Source organism: Fistularia commersonii, chromosome 31 (genome assembly GCF_037954325.1).
Source record: "Fistularia commersonii isolate RoL2024-O1a breed Wild chromosome 31, RoL_Fcom_v1.0, whole genome shotgun sequence".
In the NCBI taxonomy this organism is placed as follows: domain Eukaryota; kingdom Metazoa; phylum Chordata; class Actinopteri; order Syngnathiformes; family Fistulariidae; genus Fistularia; species Fistularia commersonii.
The window spans coordinates 6,175,223-6,192,787 of record NC_141314.1 but is presented as its reverse complement, the minus strand read 5'-3'; the positions used below and the strand labels follow the sequence as shown (position 1 = coordinate 6,192,787).

General features: G+C 43.5%; 2 protein-coding genes and 1 non-coding gene across 3 annotated transcripts; all 3 read left to right on the top strand.

Annotated features, from left to right (window-relative positions):
• The first annotated feature begins 491 nt into the window (after positions 1 to 491).
• On the top strand, positions 492 to 8,368 carry hprt1 (hypoxanthine phosphoribosyltransferase 1). Its single transcript, XM_086178780.1, has 9 exons — positions 492 to 680; positions 3,052 to 3,158; positions 3,497 to 3,680; positions 4,831 to 4,896; positions 5,029 to 5,046; positions 5,121 to 5,203; positions 5,327 to 5,373; positions 5,512 to 5,588; positions 7,050 to 8,368. Exons 1-9 carry the CDS (start codon positions 654 to 656, stop codon positions 7,095 to 7,097), a joined length of 657 nt encoding a protein of 218 aa, XP_086034906.1. The 5' UTR covers positions 492 to 653; the 3' UTR covers positions 7,098 to 8,368.
• Positions 8,369 to 9,140: 772 nt separating this feature from the next.
• On the top strand, positions 9,141 to 17,534 carry pabir2 (PABIR family member 2). The gene is made up of 11 exons (XM_086139259.1): positions 9,141 to 9,333; positions 10,009 to 10,151; positions 10,322 to 10,400; positions 10,486 to 10,539; positions 10,896 to 10,939; positions 11,071 to 11,125; positions 11,444 to 11,545; positions 12,843 to 12,928; positions 13,333 to 13,397; positions 13,853 to 13,949; positions 15,662 to 17,534. Exons 2-11 carry the CDS (start codon positions 10,027 to 10,029, stop codon positions 15,798 to 15,800), a joined length of 846 nt encoding a protein of 281 aa, XP_085995385.1. The 5' UTR covers positions 9,141 to 9,333; positions 10,009 to 10,026; the 3' UTR covers positions 15,801 to 17,534.
• LOC147215717 (small nucleolar RNA U109) lies at positions 11,217 to 11,365 on the top strand. The gene has a single exon (XR_015104190.1). It is a non-coding gene; the product is annotated as a small nucleolar RNA U109 (small nucleolar RNA).
• Positions 17,535 to 17,565: the final 31 nt, after the last annotated feature.

Genomic DNA, 17,565 nt, shown 5'->3' with positions numbered 1-17,565 from the left:
GAAAGTGACAGGTAATCGGCAAAAGAGTAGAAACCAACGATTCTCCGTTGAAGAGCGGAAACGAGGAAATGTGGCAAAAGGAGTGGTGGGGTGAGGCCTCAATTGCGCAGTATTTCACGCTTCCGCCTCACAGCATGAAGGCACCCAAGGGGTTCAATGCCCATGGGGTGCAGGTTCTCAGAATGCAAAACTTCCCTGTGGGGTTTCCTCCAGGTTCCTTCCACCATCCAAAAACATGCAGAAGGTTATTTGGGAACAAAAAAATGTGACTGGCAGGGCGAAACTTGCCAAGTGACCACTGGGATAGGCTCCAGCATCTCCTGCCTCTGCTAATGTAAACAAGTTAACCAGTTTCTACTGTGTTTTGGGGTCAAAGGTCACAGGGGAGGGGCTTGTGACCAGTTGAAAGGGTAGCACGCGCGCCCCTCTCTCGCTTGTGGGCGGGGCCAAGGAATACCGCCGCCCGTTCCGATTGGCCGGCGGTCCCGTTTCGTCACACGAGCCACAGCAGCGCCCTCACTGGAGCCACAACCCGGAGAAAACCGACGAGTCCAGCGCTTCAAGGCGACCCGCTAGCCTTTGCCACGACCCGGGTACCCCCAGCTGGAGCCTCCGCTCACGCCCAGAGGGAAGCAAGTGGGACCGAGGAAGACATGGCGACATCCAGCCAGTGTGTTGTGGTACGTGCGGAGTGTCATCATCACCATCACCATCATCGTGTGTTTTTTTCCCCACCTTGGCTGCGGGGGTGGGACGCTAATACGCATGTCCATGACGTTGCTAACCCGGAAACGGCGGCGTGTTGTCGTCCGGCGTGGCCTGAGGCCATGGGAGATCCGCCACGCGTTCACTACGTTATGTGTACTTGAAGCCAAGGGCATCCACGGGCCGAGACAACAACCCCCACCTAACCCCACATATTGACCGTCACGAGGCTTATTTCACGGTCATATGCAAAATAAAAATAGTTATTACTGTTATTATTATTGCTGACGTACTGTGTGATTGGAAGAGGGTATAAAACGTGGGGGCACGCCAGCCTGAATTAACAACCGTCGCCTGTATGTGTGCACTTTGTATATTTTACGGGCGTAATCGCAGACTTTCAAAGCGTGTATGTGTGTGTGTGTGTGTCGGTGTGACGCAGCGTAAACTAGTTGGTGTTGACTGCTATTAATCTACTCCTTGGGGTAAGATAACTTTGCGTGTGTGTTTTATGGGATGATGGTTTGGAAAGCCATTCGCTAAGGCAAACAATGAAGGGGGAGACTGAATTACGTCAGAAGAAGAAAGCAATGTTTCCCCCCCCTTTTAATTCAGTGTGGCTCCACACACTGGCTGGTTTTCGATTGACGTCTGGATTTGAATAACGAAACAAAGTAATGCTGTTTCCTCACAACTTTTACGTCTCTCTTTCTATCTATCTATCATTGTATAGATAATGATACATAATGTGTAGCTTATTAACATAAGCAGAGTGGACTATTCATGCACGGCCCTCAAGTTTGAATGGTCTTCACCAGTGACGTGCGGTGAGGTTCATGGCTGGTGAGGCACTGACGTCATCACAGTCAGATTTACAAACATATGAAGCCTACAGAGTAGCTTATACACCATTTTATTGGCAGCAGTTGACGTGTTTTGTTTAAGATATATCAGCATTCTTAACATATACAAACTGTAGCATACAAAAAAGCACATGTAAAAAAACGTTATCTCTTACCTTAAAAATGAAGTCCATGTGCCGCTCCTTCTGAAGCACCGATAACTTGCTTGAAGAAGCAAGAAGTTTCTTTCTTCAGTTTTAAAATTCTCTCTGTCTCAATGGAAATCACTGCCAGTGAAGACAGTCGTCCTTGATCGGTCCTGTTCCGACTGTATGTTTTGAGTCTTCGGTGCTGAGAATGAGCTCTCCGCCGATGCTGTCGTTGCTGGAACGGTGACCACCGGCTGGAACAACTTTGTCGCCTCAGGAACAGTTTGAATGAGATCCTTCTGGGTCAAAATGTCGAGAAGCTGCCCAGGAGATTTACATTCATCCCTCACCATTTGTGGCAAAAATTAGCTGGATGGCCACACTTGATTTGCTAACTGTTTACTGTTCAGCGGTGCCCCCTACCATGAGGCACCGTCAATGCGTGCTTCACTTATTGTCTCCTCGCAGTCGTTTTAAGATTACGAGAAACACGTTACAGTTGTTAATGAAAAACATTAGACACATCAGCTAAACTATAGAAATTTTGTTCAGATATTAAAAGTGTTTTTTTGATAGTGACATCCACAGAGACAGCACTATGGTCTCAGTGCACAGCACAGTTACCAGAATCATTGCACAATCCATAGTGGGCTCAGCTGGTTGCTGCGTCACCGCACGTCTCTTCCTCTTATTTGAAGGGGTGAAGCTACGTGGAAAATACCTTAATAGTACAAATCCCTGAATAACTATAACCATTTAATTTATTTTTTTCATTTTGCATTTTTTTCTTTCCATGATGACAGGTCAGACCCAGCCTCCCCTGCCTCTACTGACTGAACGTCACTGGTCTCCACCTATATAGCAACTTTACACTGGATTGCATTCACACACACGCATAGGCGCTAAACAGGCCATAGGGAGCAACTTGGGAATTCTGGTGTTGAACCACCAACCTTCTGGTGTTGAACCGCCGACTGATCTTGTTCCCGTTCACTACATTCGCTCTGTTCCCACTCTACCTCCAGCTCCTTGTCACATGACAGCTGGTTCATGTGGAAGACAGATCATTCAAATGCAGGAAGCTTGTGAGGCTCAGAAAACGTGACCAGCACTGAAAACACCATGAAGCTGCACAAACTCCATCTCTTGACAGTTTTAAGCTCCACATATGTGGCGTCCACATAGCACTGTTTCTTCATTGCAAGCACCCCTTCAGAGTCTGGTGCTGAAATAGAGTATTCAGAAAAGAAGTTCACTGCCTTCCCCTCTTGCAGATTTGTGACAGATCATTTTCCTTGTTCGGTAACATTCCTTAGATATTTGTTTTTAACCCTTTACATCATACTGTATTTTAGATCAGTGATGAGGAGCAGGGATATGACCTGGACCTGTTTTGCATACCAAAGCACTATGCCTCTGACTTGGAGCGGGTCTACATCCCACATGGACTCATCCAGGACAGGTAGGCTACAAACAGAGAAGGGTCAGCTCAAAGTGTTTTTTTTAACTTAATAAAAACATGGAGGCCGAAGGAGCTCTTTAATTTCAGTGAACAGAAACACAACGTCCTACACTCAGCTATTTTTTGTCATAAACATCTCAACTTCGCTTAAGTTACTCTTCACACTTAATTCTGAAATGTAGATATTTGCCGCCGGGGCCGGAGGTTTTAGGAATGACACACTATGTTTTGGCAGAAGTGGAAAGGAAATGGAAAATATTGCAGATCGTTGCAGAAAGCTGAGCTGACCAACCACTGTGCCTTCCCCCCTCCCTCTTCCTCCTCCCACGTGGTCCCAGGACAGAGAGACTGGCCAGAGAGATTATGAAAGAAATGGGCGGCCACCACATCGTGGCCCTCTGTGTGCTCAAAGGTGGCTACAAGTTCTTCGCCGACCTGCTCGACTACATCAAGGCCCTGAACAGGAACAGTGACCGCTCCATCCCAATGACCGTGGATTTCATCCGACTGAAGAGCTACTGTGTAAACTGTTTCTAGATTATCAATATTACAACACCCAAAAACTAGACCCTATAATTGAGTTAGAATGTATGCACCACTATGTGCAAAAGGGCTATAATAGCATGAAAGTAGTTGCCCTAAAATCTAGCCAATGTCCGCTGTCTCAGAGCAACCCTTCATTTTATCAGCAAAGTAGACGGATGAAAGCTCACTGACGATAGCATTCAACTAAGAAACATCAGTAAGAGAGAACAACGATAAGCGGATGAGTGAATATTACAGATATTTTTGATAAATCTGAAAATTCCACCTGTGAAACAAGGTAGTTTGCAAGAGCGACCTGTCTTTTTGGACATAAGCCCACAAAAATAACATTTAAAACGGCTTCCTGTTCTGTGATGTTTTTTTTTTTTTTGTAATTGAATGCCCAAGAGTTGATGTTGATTGTTTTTTTTTTTTCTTTAAATGCCATACATTGGTATTTTTCTTCACATGACTGTTATTTTATACTCCTTTGAGGCTTTTGGCTTTTCTTTTGGAGAACAGGTTTATTATTCTGCCAGTTGGGAAGTGGAAAGCGTAAATATTTAACTCGAGTTATAAAAAGAACTTCCTCCTTGCTTAGATTTTTAGGTTGTGTTAAGAGGCGAGTATTAGGACACTGCTGTTGTTTCCCAGAATTAGGAAAGAAATGGACTGAATGATGAAATTGTGGGTTTATAGCCAGGAAGAATGTGGTTCTGCCAGTTGGCTAAAGCCTATTTGATACAAATCCAGAAATGGACTGACTTATTATGGAAAACCTCATCATCATTGCATGCATTTAAATTCAATAATAGATATGTTGCAATATATAAATATAGAGTCTGTGCATTGATTCCAGGATAATAAATGACGTGATGAAAACTTGAATACCCTTAAAAAATAAGTAGCTTTGGATTAAGTTTTTTTTAGTGTACAGAGTTTATTGATCAAGCCTTGTCTCTTGCCTTTTTTCCTGCAAGTCTTCAGGATGCATTTACTTTTAATACTTGATTGTATTTTAAAAAATCCAGTGTTAAGTCTGGCAGTGTTACCACAATTGCAGAATATTTTTGGTTTTAGACTTCACAGTTTTGGAATCTTCACCTGAACAATGTGAAGTTTGCAACTTGTCCCCCCTCCCTCACAGAATGACCAGTCAACAGGGGAAATCAAAGTAATCGGAGGTGACGACTTGTCCACACTGACAGGCAAGGTAAGATCTGGGATGGGGGCGGTGTAAGAATTACGGACATTTTAAATTACGACCCTCAGTATAGCTGTTGCTGTTGACCAAACGGGTTTTTTTCTGTGATTACATGAAATACCCTGTTTTCTTTTCACACAGAACGTCTTGATTGTGGAGGTACGTTTTCTTATATTCTGGATTTTGTATTGATGATCCGTCTCACCACCGCGGCTAAGAGCGCTTTCTCTCAGGATATCATTGACACCGGCAAGACCATGAAGACTTTACTGGACCTTCTCAAGCAGTACAATCCAAAAATGGTTAAAGTAGCGAGGTAACGCCATCCCTTCGCAAACTATTGCTATATAAGCTTGCTTGCAAAAGTGTGCAGTTGCACGTTTGAGAAACACAATTGTGATATTCATCACAAGACATCTATCTTTTTTTTTTACCTCAGTTTGCTGGTGAAGAGAACACCAAGAAGTGTCGGGTACCGGCCGGACTGTGAGTTAAAGCGCTTAGATATTTTGCTTCACTGTTTGTTGTTCCTAACAGTAATGTTTTACATACCCTTTACCAACAGTGTCAGTTTTACCTCTCTACGGGGACAAATGTCTGGTATACTCACTTGTCTTCCATCAGTTGTAGGATTTGAGGTCCCTGACAAATTTGTGGTGGGATACGCACTTGACTACAACGAGTACTTCAGAGATCTAAATGTAAGTTGACAAGAGAAGCCCATAAAATGAAGTCTGTGTTGTGTGGGTTTCACTACCAGTTCCGTTTTAGCATAGGGTTTGTGCATGCCTATTCTTGTCAGGTGCAATGTGGATCTGTATCTCATGAGCGGGTTTATCATGCCTAAAATATCTCCAGGAGATCATCTCTCTTGACTAACTCAGACAGCCCGCCGCAGGGGATCAGCAGTATTGCAGAGGTGGTTATCAGCTCGTCAAGTAACCAGCGTCTTTTAACGATGGCGGCACATTTCCTCAAGCATTGTCAGGGAATAATGCGATACATTCTCAAAGATATACAGAAGTATATTCTGAAAACCTAATGTATTGGTGGGTTGTCAAGGGAACATTGGGTTTACCTTGGGTTTTGTCATATCATGAAGGTGGTTCCCTTTTCACCTTGTTATATTAGCTTGTTAGCTTACGATGTGAACCCACTTGAGCCAATGTACTTGTCCGATAGGCCTTCATATGGTAATTCAAATGCAACACCGATGCCATCAAGTACAAGATTTACATCTTGTACTTGGTCCTATAAGATTTGCTAGAATTGCCAATTTAAACATTTTTCAACGCCAAACAGATCCTCACACAGACACGCTGCATACTAAGTATCACCCAGGGCTTCGTGGTGTTTACGTTTTTCTTCTTTTCGTGGCGTCTGTGTACTCAACTTGATTGTGCAAGTCTGGATTTGGGGTAAACCCAAACCGAATCAAACAAACAAGGCGAGGGATGCTGAATGGGAAAGTTTATGAAATAAATGTTTGGATAAATCACACAAATCTAATTCAACTTTTAGATGTTTGTTTGAAATGTATTAAATAACAAGTTTTGACAGTGTTATTTAAACAATGTAGAAGTTTTAAGTATTGGTCTTCTCCTCAGGGCTGCTCCCTTCAAGGCTCACCACAGCCAATTATCAGCCTCCATCTAATCCTCTTTTCACACCAACTGCTGTCCTGTCCTCTTCCCATCCATCCATAAACCTCCTCTCTGGTCTTCCTCTCGGCCACCTGCCTGCCAGATCTCCACCATCCCTCCTCTGTCTGTGTCCAAATCATCTCAGTCTGACTTTATCTCCAGAACATCTAACGTTTTGTCCCTCTGATAAACCTGATCCTCTCCTCAACAACTGTCTCTCTGCTACTTCCAGCTTTGTTGCCTGTCTTTTTTAACATGCCGCTCTCTGTAGACCCCAAGTGAGGCGGCCATATTCGATGAGTAGACCAGAGTTTTGTCATTTTTAAAACGGGTGCAATGTCTCCTTGTTAATCATTTACCTTTGCATCCCACTTTTATTACTAATTGATATTTTGTGGCAGCCCTCGCAAAGGTATTCTGTCCAGTCTGGTCTTTCTTTGTGATTCAGACCAAAGGTCAGAGACCCCGCAGCCCGCAATATGAATAAATAAATAACGTGCCTGCGTTCTCTTGTTTCAGCATATCTGTGTCATCAGTGAGACGGGGAAGGAGAAGTACAAGGCATGAAGAGCACTTCACACATCTGTTCCATGTACGGCTATACACGACATTTCAAGCTAATCCATCAGATGTCAGACAGGAAGTACATGCTCTGGTTCTCACAGGATCCTTGAACCAAGAGACAATCCTGAGGTTACATCCTTTTTTTTTTTTTTTTTTATCACAACGCTTATGCACTATTGAGCAATTGATTTGCCTTAAATTTGATAGGATATTTGGGAGTAACGGCACGGAGCCCGGCCTCGATTGAAATTAAATTGCACAATTATTAGAAATGTGACGAGTCAAACCCGGAGCACGTTTTCAGACCCCAGTAAAACCAATAAACAGATGAGAGGGCGGGGCATTAAGATTATCATATAAGTTAGAACAGTCTTAGAAGCATCACCACGGAACCGCAGAATATTTTGTAGTATAAATGTTGGCAGGGGTGCGGGGGGGAGGGAGGGAATGCACTGAAAGACCTGGAGAAGAATTGAAAATGAATCTTACAGGTTAAAGACTATTAATTACCAAAACTGCCACCTACCTTGGGGTCGGCGGAAACAGTAGGTGTCATCAGAGGCATGGCAATGAAGACTCAAAAGTGAAAACGAGTTCTGGAATATTCACCTAATAATTATGCGTACCATATGCAAAGCTTCGAGCTCTGACACAGAAATTACCTTTTACGCGCTTGAGTTCTCATAATGGTACTGCTGCTATCTTTAATTATAATCTCAACCATTTCCAACATTTGACCGCCTGCTTTTTATTAACACAGCTTTTATCGTACTGTTTTTCCTCATACGGCAATCGATCGCTGTTTTTTTATAGGGACACCTTTAGAACATTTTCCAGTATTCCTTTAAGACTGTATGTATATTTTTGGATGAGACATTTTCTATGTTACCATGTTGTGTTGTGAGGTTCTCTGAAGGTGAAGCACATACAAAGAGAATAAACCATTTTCCACTATACCTGAGTAGATGTGGAAAAGGCAGAAGGTGGAACATCTGCTTTGTATGAGTAAATAGCTGATACTTTGCCTGATCCAGGCAATCTTGAATCTGTTTTTCTGTGGAACATAGAGGGCATTTTACGTCGAAGATGAGAAGATTTCTTCCTCTTTTTTTCCAGCCGAATTTAAATCAAAATATAGCTGTCGCTCAATGAAGCATGTACCTTTTCCTCTCCTCGTTGAACACTTGTTCAGCAATGCCATTGATATGAAATATCAATGGCAGTTGTTCAATAAAAGTACACACATGCCTTGTGGCTGTTGTGTTTTCACTGTACTGATTTGTGAGCTTTGTGCGAGCATGTACAGTCATACCTGGATGAAGACCAAACGAAGAATTTCCATCAAAACAAGTTGTGGAAAAAACACAACCGCTTACAGATTCCACTTGAATGTAAGCACCAAGTGAGAAGTTGTAAAATATATAAAGTTTGATGACTTGCAAGAGATGTGCGTTACTGGGATGGACAAAAGTAAGAATATGATGATTTTCAGGTGTTTCAACTAATTCCTCCATGTGACCAAGTGGACTGGTTGTGTAACATTTCAAGTATTCTTTTTTTGCCATTTCAACTTGGAAATTTATCAGAAGACCCAAATTAAATAAATGCTAAATCATTATGACTGGTCAGCTTGAAAGATATTACCACTGTGAGGTGGCGTTAAGTAAATAGATGGTTACCGTAAAAACCAATACGAATTGCAACGGGATTTCCGTCATAAGAATTTAAATATTTATATTTGGCGAAATCCACCGATACATGCATTCTTATGAACTGTTAAATTCGTCTGGTGATGGCTTTTCTTTGAGAACTAAAACAAACCCGGCTATTCAATAAATTAAACGAAATAAAAGAAATAAAAGAAGCTACTCCGTTTCGTGTTACCCTCACCGCGAATATTTACGGCGAGTGACACCAGCTCTGATAGGCCCGTGACTGAGCACGCCGGGAAATCGGGCGTTCTGATTGGGCAATTTCTGCGAGACTTAAAGGGGCGTGAGGGTAACTGCTAGCAGGCTAGCTCCTGTGTGATGTGATCACCTGGGACCCAGTGCTTGATTGGCGCCGGCGGTGACCTACTCATACGGAATATGAGAATATACAGCTAATAATTTTCTTGTTTGTACTTCAGTTTAGCAAGCTTTGGTGACAGCCGACCGCAGCTATTGTCATGGCCGGGAACCAGTAACTTAGCTGACGCAAAAGTGACCCGGCCTCTGGACATTCATTGTGGCTATTGGTATTAATGCTAACGTAGCTACTTAGCCTGTTTCGGCTAGCTTGCTTAGCGGCTGGCATTTGGTGAATCGACTGAGGATAAGCATAACACAACACTAGCTTACTTCAGTTAGCAACGCTATGCTAGCCAAAGGGTAGACCCGCGTTGTTGGAACAACAGCGTGCGTTGAACTTCATGGACACAAGCTAAAGTAACCAGTTGGTCATTTTTGGCTATATTTTATGTATTTGACGCTTTAACACACTGCTGTAACTAAGTGGCAATGTTGTAGTCACGCACTGCTGCCAGACATCACCAGGGTATCGTCTCAGTAGTGTGCGGCTACCAGGCATTGTGCGACGTGAGGCTATGGCATGCTAACCATCCATTAGGAAAGTTTGTGGCCGCTCATAACGTTACAGACAACGCTAGCAGGGCGTCTCTAAGCGTGTCGTGAAGATTTGTGATCGGGACATCTCTCTCGGTCGCCGTTCCTTTCTATTAACGGCGAAATTCTGCAGGAGAAAGGGGCCCTGCAGATAGCTGCGAGTCCACTCCATTTCGTAGATAGTTAGCTGGTTTATCTCCAGTAGGCTTTCCCGGCAATAGCTGGTGTTTACCCAAACATGTAAAGATATTTAAGTTGCAATGTAACGGCTATGGGCTGGTAATTTTAATTTCTAGAACTGGTCACAGGCAGGGTCATCTAGCAGAATGAACAACCCAGGAGTCATGCCTCAAGAAAAGATGGAGCTGGACCTGGATATCCCATCTTCGATAGTGCAGACGGATGGACACTTGAGAAGATCCAACAGTGCACCCATGATAAATGGCTTAAGGTTCTACAGTTTAATATACCTACTACAACTTTGTGTGAAACACTTGGTTGACTGTTTGATCCTTTTCCTTCACAAATCTATTAAAGTCTACCGTGACCACTTTACCCTAGACCTCATAGACAGAAGCTACAGGCTAAGACACATGGTTGCTTGTGAATTTGTCATTACAGCGATAACTGCCAAGTGTTCCAGAGAGAAGTCCTGCGAAGCCGGAGAAATAGCACAACAGTTGTCAATAGACCCAACATGGTACAGTTCTTTAGTGAAACACAGTTTTGTACTTCTCTTGTGTTACCGAGTACTTTCTCCAACTTACACCCGTCCTACATTGCAGGTCCCCTCATCACCCATTCGAGTTCCCAGTACCAGACTCCATCAGATTAAACAAGTAAGAGGCACTGAACTTTTGTTGGTTTCATATCTAGTTCTATCTAGCATGTCAGACCACCAGCTCCCTCTCCAGCCATAGGAACTGATGGTTCCTATGGCTGGAAGTTCCTATGGTTCCCATAGGAACTGATGAGAAGCATGCCAGATTCGCACACACAGTTGAAGTATACAGGGCCAGTGATCTTCCAGAGTCAATCAATCGGTAGTATCAGACTCCAGCAGAGTTGATATTTGCATTTTGCCCAGACTGAGTGAATTGTACATTGTTTTCAGAATAGATGGAGAAAGCATAAATGTTCTGAAAGGTACAATGAATTCTTTATCTGTTGGTAACTCTGCTGTTTGCTTGTGCAGGAAGAGGGTGTTGATGTGATGAACAGAGAAACTGCTCATGAGCGGTAGGCTGTGTTACTGTGAAAATACCCAGTAGTAAAACATTTGCTTCTCCTATCTCACCTTAGTTTAAAGGGGATGCTTATTCATAGATCCTGACTTTATCCTTTTTTTTTGTATTTGCTTATGCACACAGTGAAGTCCAGGCTGCTATGCAAATGAGCCAGTCCTGGGAGGAAAGTCTCAGCCTGGTAAGGAAAGATGCTCCTGCCCCGGCTTGTCACATCAGTGCTGTTTTGTTGCGTTCTGGTTCTGGAAAGTATTCTCTGCTGTTCTGCCTCGCAGCATGTTTTGGCACCGGACCTTTTGTTGCTCTATTTCTATAGAGTTGACAGGTACAAACATGCTAGAAAATGTTCATGTTTGGGAGTTAACAGGGCCGCCAGTCTCTCAAGGACAGACTGAGTTGGTAGTATAATACTCCTACACTTGTGATCTTTTCTCTCATTGGATTCTAAAATTTGCCACAGACTAGAATATAATTATTTTTGCCAAATGCTTCCTTTTAGAGTGACAATGATTTGGAGAAGTCTGCCTCTTCGTCTCCGAAACGCATTGATTTTGTGCCTGTGTCTCCTGCGCCGTCCCCGACCAGAGGGATTGGAAAAAAGGTTTGAGTGACCTTTTAATTAGTTTACATGTTAATTTAAACCAAATAACCTAATGAAGGTAACAGTGAAAACATTTACATTGCTGGGCTCGCCTTAATTTTTCAAATAACTCATCTGATTTATAAAGCAGAACGCTACATAGAGGCCTACGTGATTCAGTTAGTTAGGCACTGTAAAAACAAGTATGGTCTTCTTGATGTTTTCCTCCTTATTTCCCACATCCGCTCCTTAATTTGCCAGAACAGCTGTACTATCTTAACATTTCCTGTTCAGTAGAACAGGCCCAGTTTCTGAGAACATACAGGAATGACCCTGTTTTGTGCTGATTTTAAGAAAAACAGCTTTAAATAGCAATATTCCAAGGATCTGCTCACCTCAGTAGTCCTGGATGGCTTAGAATCTGCACACAAATGGGGTAGGATCTCTCAGCTGCAGATATTAACGCAGCTCAATTCATTTTAATCTGGCCTTTGTATCACAAGGTCATGGATATCTTCAAATTAGCCAGCCTGAAGAACATTGAGACAACTGCTCTTCCCCATTACCAGGGTTTTGAAGGTTATATTAGCATTGCATTCACATCACTAGAGCCGTGTTGGAACTGTCAATCACAAAGCTCGGATCCCCACGTGACACTAAATATAAGTGATAAGTTGTACTCCTAAAAAAAAAAAAAAAGCCATAATAGAAAGTACAATGACAGTTGCTGCGGCGGCCACACAGGGTAGTAGAAGCAACATAGAAGCCACAGTCTGTTGACTTTCTAGTCTACACAGTAACGAGCAAAGCTGAGTCAAACCTATCTATTTAACCGACTTCCTGGTGTTACAGTTTGAGTTTGGTGTTTGCCTCTTAAATGTTTCGCTTCTATCTGCAAAGCACATTGATGTGAATTTACAAACACTACATTAGATACAGGGCTTCCATTCATTCATCTGACAAGCCTATCACTGGTGCTGGCATAAAAGAAAAACCTTTAACTGAGTCTTAGGGAAACAGAAGAAGTCAGCTGGGTCAGCGCAGTTTGGGTTTAAATAGTCTGAGTATTGAGTTATTGACCTCCGGTGGAGTTGTTGGGCACAGGCCGATCTGCTGTTAGGTAGTTGTTGACCTCATCAACCCGTTTACATCAGATCCCAAGTCACCTCCCTGATTTCTTTTGTTCTCTGACGACTCTCACGATAGCCTGCTGAACACCATTCAGAAAGAGCCACTGTTCTCCACAATACGCAGCGGGACGAGAGCTGATCATTAACCTGTTTTTTTTTTTTTGTTGTTTCCCTGTTTTTGCAAGCAGCAGTGTTTTTCCCCTTCCCTACAAATCCTCGTGAGCAGCAATGGCCTGACGCCCAGCCCCATACCAAGCCCGACCAGAAGATTTAGGTGGGTTACAACGTTGCCAGTTGCCCCTAAATACTTCTCCGTACGCATGGCCGTGAGAGCACCATCCGTGCCCATTTGAGCCGTGATGAACTTTTGATGTGACACATCTCCTCGCCAGGAGCATTTTTCCCCTTAAGATGTTTTAAATGTGTCACCGCTTGACAAGCACAGGTGTCAGTAATGTGCGCCCCACTGAAGCTACAGCTCTGTGCAATAACAAAATGAGTACGGTGAACATATGCATTGCAGCTTCTCAAATCACGTGTTTCCCGTAGTGGAAGGTCCATTCCCCCCCCCCCACAGGAAACAGTAAACTTCGGAACAGGTCTGCAAAAGTAGCTCGGCGTCTCCGAAGGAAAACCTGCGGATTTGCTAACCTGTACGCCTTTTTTTGTGTCTCACAGCAGACGGAGTCAGAGTCCAATCAACTGCATTCGAGCCAGCATTCTTGGGCCGATGAAACGCAAAGGTGAGATATTTTTATTTCTTGGTATTTGGTTTAAAAGCATCCTGTTTCTCCAGAATACATGTATAAGCTGTCACGTGTCTGAATCATAACAATTGGTATTGTTCATATTTGGCAATTTATTACAACCCAGTTCGACTTCAATCATATCAGAATCTGCGTCGACACACTGAATGGGTTCGTAGCTGACATGAAATCAGAAAACAGAGTCCGTTACGTAGCAGTTTATGTATCAAACTGGTCATGTGCTGGCAGGCAATCAGTGTCCCCGCAGCGGTTAGCGCTTCCTCGTCACAGCCACAAGTTGGGTCAGATCCCCACGGTGGACCCTCCTGTGTGGAGCCTCCATGTTCTCCCAGTTTCTGCATGGGGTTCCTCCCACTGTCCAAACACATGCAGGAGGTTCATTGGAGACCTGATGAATGAATAACAACCAATAGTATGTGTTTATTCTGCAGGTGAGATGGAGACAGAGAGTCTCCCCAAGAGGCTTTTTCAGGGAACCACCACCATGCTGTCATCTGATGTCTCCACCCTGTCGGATCTCAGTTCATGGTAAGATTTCTTGGTTGACACCGAAGACCTGTGTCGCCAAAGTCACGGCAGGGAATATCAAGATTTTCACCAGAGGTTCCAGGATATGAAAAGCGAACAGAGCAAACGGAAAGCAATAGTTGTGGAATACGCTGATGTGCCAGGCGGCCTTTATGTCAAACCACCAAGCTGCAAAGCTAAATTTGGCTCACTCTGCTGCTGCGAGACATTTATTTATTCCTCCTTTCAATTGATCCGTGCCCAGACTCTCCCGCTCAGTACAGACATCTTCCAAACCTGGAAAACCAGCAGAACATGTTGCCATGTCAGTGTTGGGTCAACAACCCGCATGCTGCTCTCCATCTAACGCACTCATTGTCAGCTCTTACCTAGCAAAATAAGTGGATGCCTGCATTATTGCTTGTTAAGAAAACCAGTTATTTAACAACTAAACACTCTTTATTTCTGAGGTTGAGGTTGCGAGGAGGAGGAAACCCCATGGAGCTGCTCAGCCAAGGGCGGTTTGCCCGCCTTTGTTACATGTGCTCATTTAAAAGTCTGCGTCAGCGTTTGCAAACAAATGCACTTTTCTCGGAAACTCCTGGACTAAAGCCTGGAAAGCAATTCTCCTGAAATTGGAAGAAAGAAATCTGTCTGGGGCTTAAAGAGGTTTTGACATAATCTGTGTAAATTTCCCTCTGAAAGTGATTGTGCCAGTCGTCTGTCCACAGATCAGTCATTCACCCATTCAGGACGGCTGGTGTGTGTTTGTCCCTGTGCTAGACAGGGAATTGGTTTTCATTTTGGTAAACAAACAAAACATCTCAACTATTTATAGTCTAGGGTGGCGCAGTGGTTAGCGCCTCCGCTTCGCAGGACACCTCCAGGTTCGTCCCACCATCCAGAAACACACACAGGAGGTTCACTGAAGACTTTGTGTTGTCCAGATTTGGGAATGAGAGGTTGACTGGTTGTCTTACTATGTTTCCTTGTGATGGTTACAGGATGAACTCTGCCTCTCACCCAATCACAGCTGCAATTAGGCTCCTGCAATGTTACAGATAATGAATGAATGAATGTTTCAACCTTGTATGCACAAGTCCAATCAATTGAGTTTGTTCAGGAAATGCAGTCCAGCTGTGCAAAGCAGCTTCACATCCAACAGGTCAAACCTCACCCTCCAGTGAGATGCAGGGACAACTCAGGAGATCCACATATTGGTTTATGTGACACTCTGCTGTTCTCCTGCTAAAATGGTGGATACAACCAATGTGTCACTTATCTGTCTAAATTTTCTGATGGTAACAGAGACCGACCTCAGCTGTCCGGTCTCAGAGGAACTCATGTGCTGTTAAAATCTCTGCTTTGCCTTTTTTAAAATGCTTTCCAAAGGTTTAACAACCCTTAACTTAAGAGCGCTGCATAAACCATTTTAACAGGCTCGTAACACCAAGATAAGGTAGACTTTAATGAACCCACTATAGAATATGCAAAGAAAGGCCATATGATACAAATAAACAGACCATGCACGATATATACAATAGAATACAAAAACATAAAAGATGCCTTGACCAGAGAATGGTAATAGAAATACAGGTGTGCAGTAAGAGATGTGATAAGTAAGGTGTCTTGGGAAATGGCTAAATAGAAATATCTCACGGGTTAGTGTCCATGCAGCTGCTTGTGTAGAAGGCGGTCAGAATATTAAGAATAACCATGGCTTCCTCCGCCAGCCACTCTCCGGACCTGCTGGACGGCAGCCTCAGCAGCCTGGGCTCGTCCACGGACTCCCCGGGCAAAATGGACGGCGTGTCGCCCTCCTCGTCCAGCAACTCGCCCTTCGCCTCCCTCCAGGATTTGTCTCCGAAGTGAGCCGGAGGTGCCGAAAACCAAGGGACTGTTGCCGCAAAAAGAAAAGTCTCCAGGGAGTGAGTTTCCTCTTAGACCCTCCGCTTCACCGTTGCCAAGAAGTTTTAGTTCAGTGGAATATTCCGTGTCTGCTCCTTCACAGCCGTGGTGAAGCTTCATGGAGGCTCCAGGTGGTTTTTTTTTGTTAGTTTTTCGTTTTTTGAATTCAGGAATTGCAAGCCATGGGTGAGCTCTTGGGTGTAGTAGAGTCCCACCTGGTGAAACAAGGAGAACGACACAAGACACTGTGAGCACCAGCTGCTAGTAGAGAGCCATGGGACGGTGCATGGCTTCGCAATGACGTTCTTTCGATGTTGCGTGGCTCATCCTTCACGCGTGCCCGGCCAGCCTCCCTCGGCCAAGAGGAGATGTTAAGCACTGGAGAAACAAACTAGACTATTTGGATGTGTACATTTCCCTGTCTTTGTGCTGGAAGACTTCTGTCCACAGGCCTCTTTGTGTACACCGTGGTTTTTTTTTGTTTTTTGTTTTTTTTAAGAGGATATTTAACTTATTGTTTCCCTGCTTTTTTTTTTTTTATAAATATTAACCTTGTCCAATTTTTCAGTGATGATTGCAGTTGGGTGCGAGCAGAACGTGGATACAGGCGTTGAAGAGCAAGATGTTTTTTTGTTTTGTTTTTTTTTCCTCCTGCAAAGGCACAAACTACTTCTGCAATGTCCTTACTGTTATACTTGTAAGACACTATCAATTTTGCAGGATATTCAGTTTCCTGAGATGCGAGGTCTGAACTGTGGTGGGCTTTTTTTTTTTTTTTTTTTTTTTAACCCCTCTCTTCCGCTCCTGCCGTTTGCCTTTCAAAATAGAAGTTGCCCGTCTCGAGCAACAACGACCGCACCTTGCAGTGAGTTGTGGGCAGATGTTAGGGTTTCAATGCAAAAGTCCTCCGGATCCTGTGTTATCGTCAGGTAGATCTTTGCTCCCGTGTGTGTGTGTGTTTTGTTTTGTTTTTTTTTTAAATCTATATATATATGTGTGTGTGTGTGTGTGTATATGTATGTATGTGTATATATGTATATACACATATATATGTATATACATATAATTTCGCTGGCCAAATATTCTTTATTTATGGTAAAGAAGAGTTTATAGTTTGTCCTCGTCATACAATCAGCGCCGGAGCAGGCAGGGCCCTGGCCGCTCCCCCTGCTGTGGTTTCTCTGATTTGCACAGGAGCCTCAAATCATGTGGTGTAAGCCTGTGTTTTAAAGTCTTAACGTAGGGAAATAAGTTCGAAGAGGTTCAAGTTTGTTTTTTTTATTGTTTTATTAAATGTACTTGCCTTCGCATCGATCGGACTCCCCCCCCACCCCTCCCTGCTGATTCACAGCTTTTGGTGTTCAAAAACAAAGAGGATGTGATTGTAAGTCATTTTATTGAATTGTGCCCTTTATAAAATAACAAGTGTGGTTGCAGTTCTTTCACTGAATGTGTTTTTCCTTTATCCCAAATCAGAGCGCTGGTGGTGGCGTTGGGGCAGTCAGCCTGCCCTGAGATACTTCCAGGGTGGTTGAGTTTTGTTTTTCCCTCTCTTCCTCGTCATCCTCTTGAAATATTTCTAGGGCATGAATTTTAGTCATGTATATTGAAAAGGCTTCATCTGTCAGAAGTGGCTAAACCCCTGCCTGTGCTTCTGTGATTGCAGTCACACCCGAGACGAAATAAATTATTTATATACTATGTCTGCGTGGAGCGCTTTTTAAACACG

Excerpts from the sequence above, each read along its gene's own strand:
- hprt1 (XM_086178780.1), top strand. The coding sequence starts at position 654 with ATGGCGACATCCAGCCAGTGTGTTGTG. Across the intron at positions 3,681-4,830 it reads TCCGACTGAAGAGCTACTGT|AATGACCAGTCAACAGGGGA; the intron begins GTAAACTGTTTC and ends CCTCCCTCACAG. Across the intron at positions 5,589-7,049 it reads AGTACTTCAGAGATCTAAAT|CATATCTGTGTCATCAGTGA; the intron begins GTAAGTTGACAA and ends CTCTTGTTTCAG.
- pabir2 (XM_086139259.1), top strand. The coding sequence starts at position 10,027 with ATGAACAACCCAGGAGTCATGCCTCAAGAAAAGATGGAGCTGGACCTG. Across the intron at positions 11,126-11,443 it reads GGGAGGAAAGTCTCAGCCTG|AGTGACAATGATTTGGAGAA; the intron begins GTAAGGAAAGAT and ends GCTTCCTTTTAG. Across the intron at positions 11,546-12,842 it reads CCAGAGGGATTGGAAAAAAG|CAGTGTTTTTCCCCTTCCCT; the intron begins GTTTGAGTGACC and ends TTTTGCAAGCAG.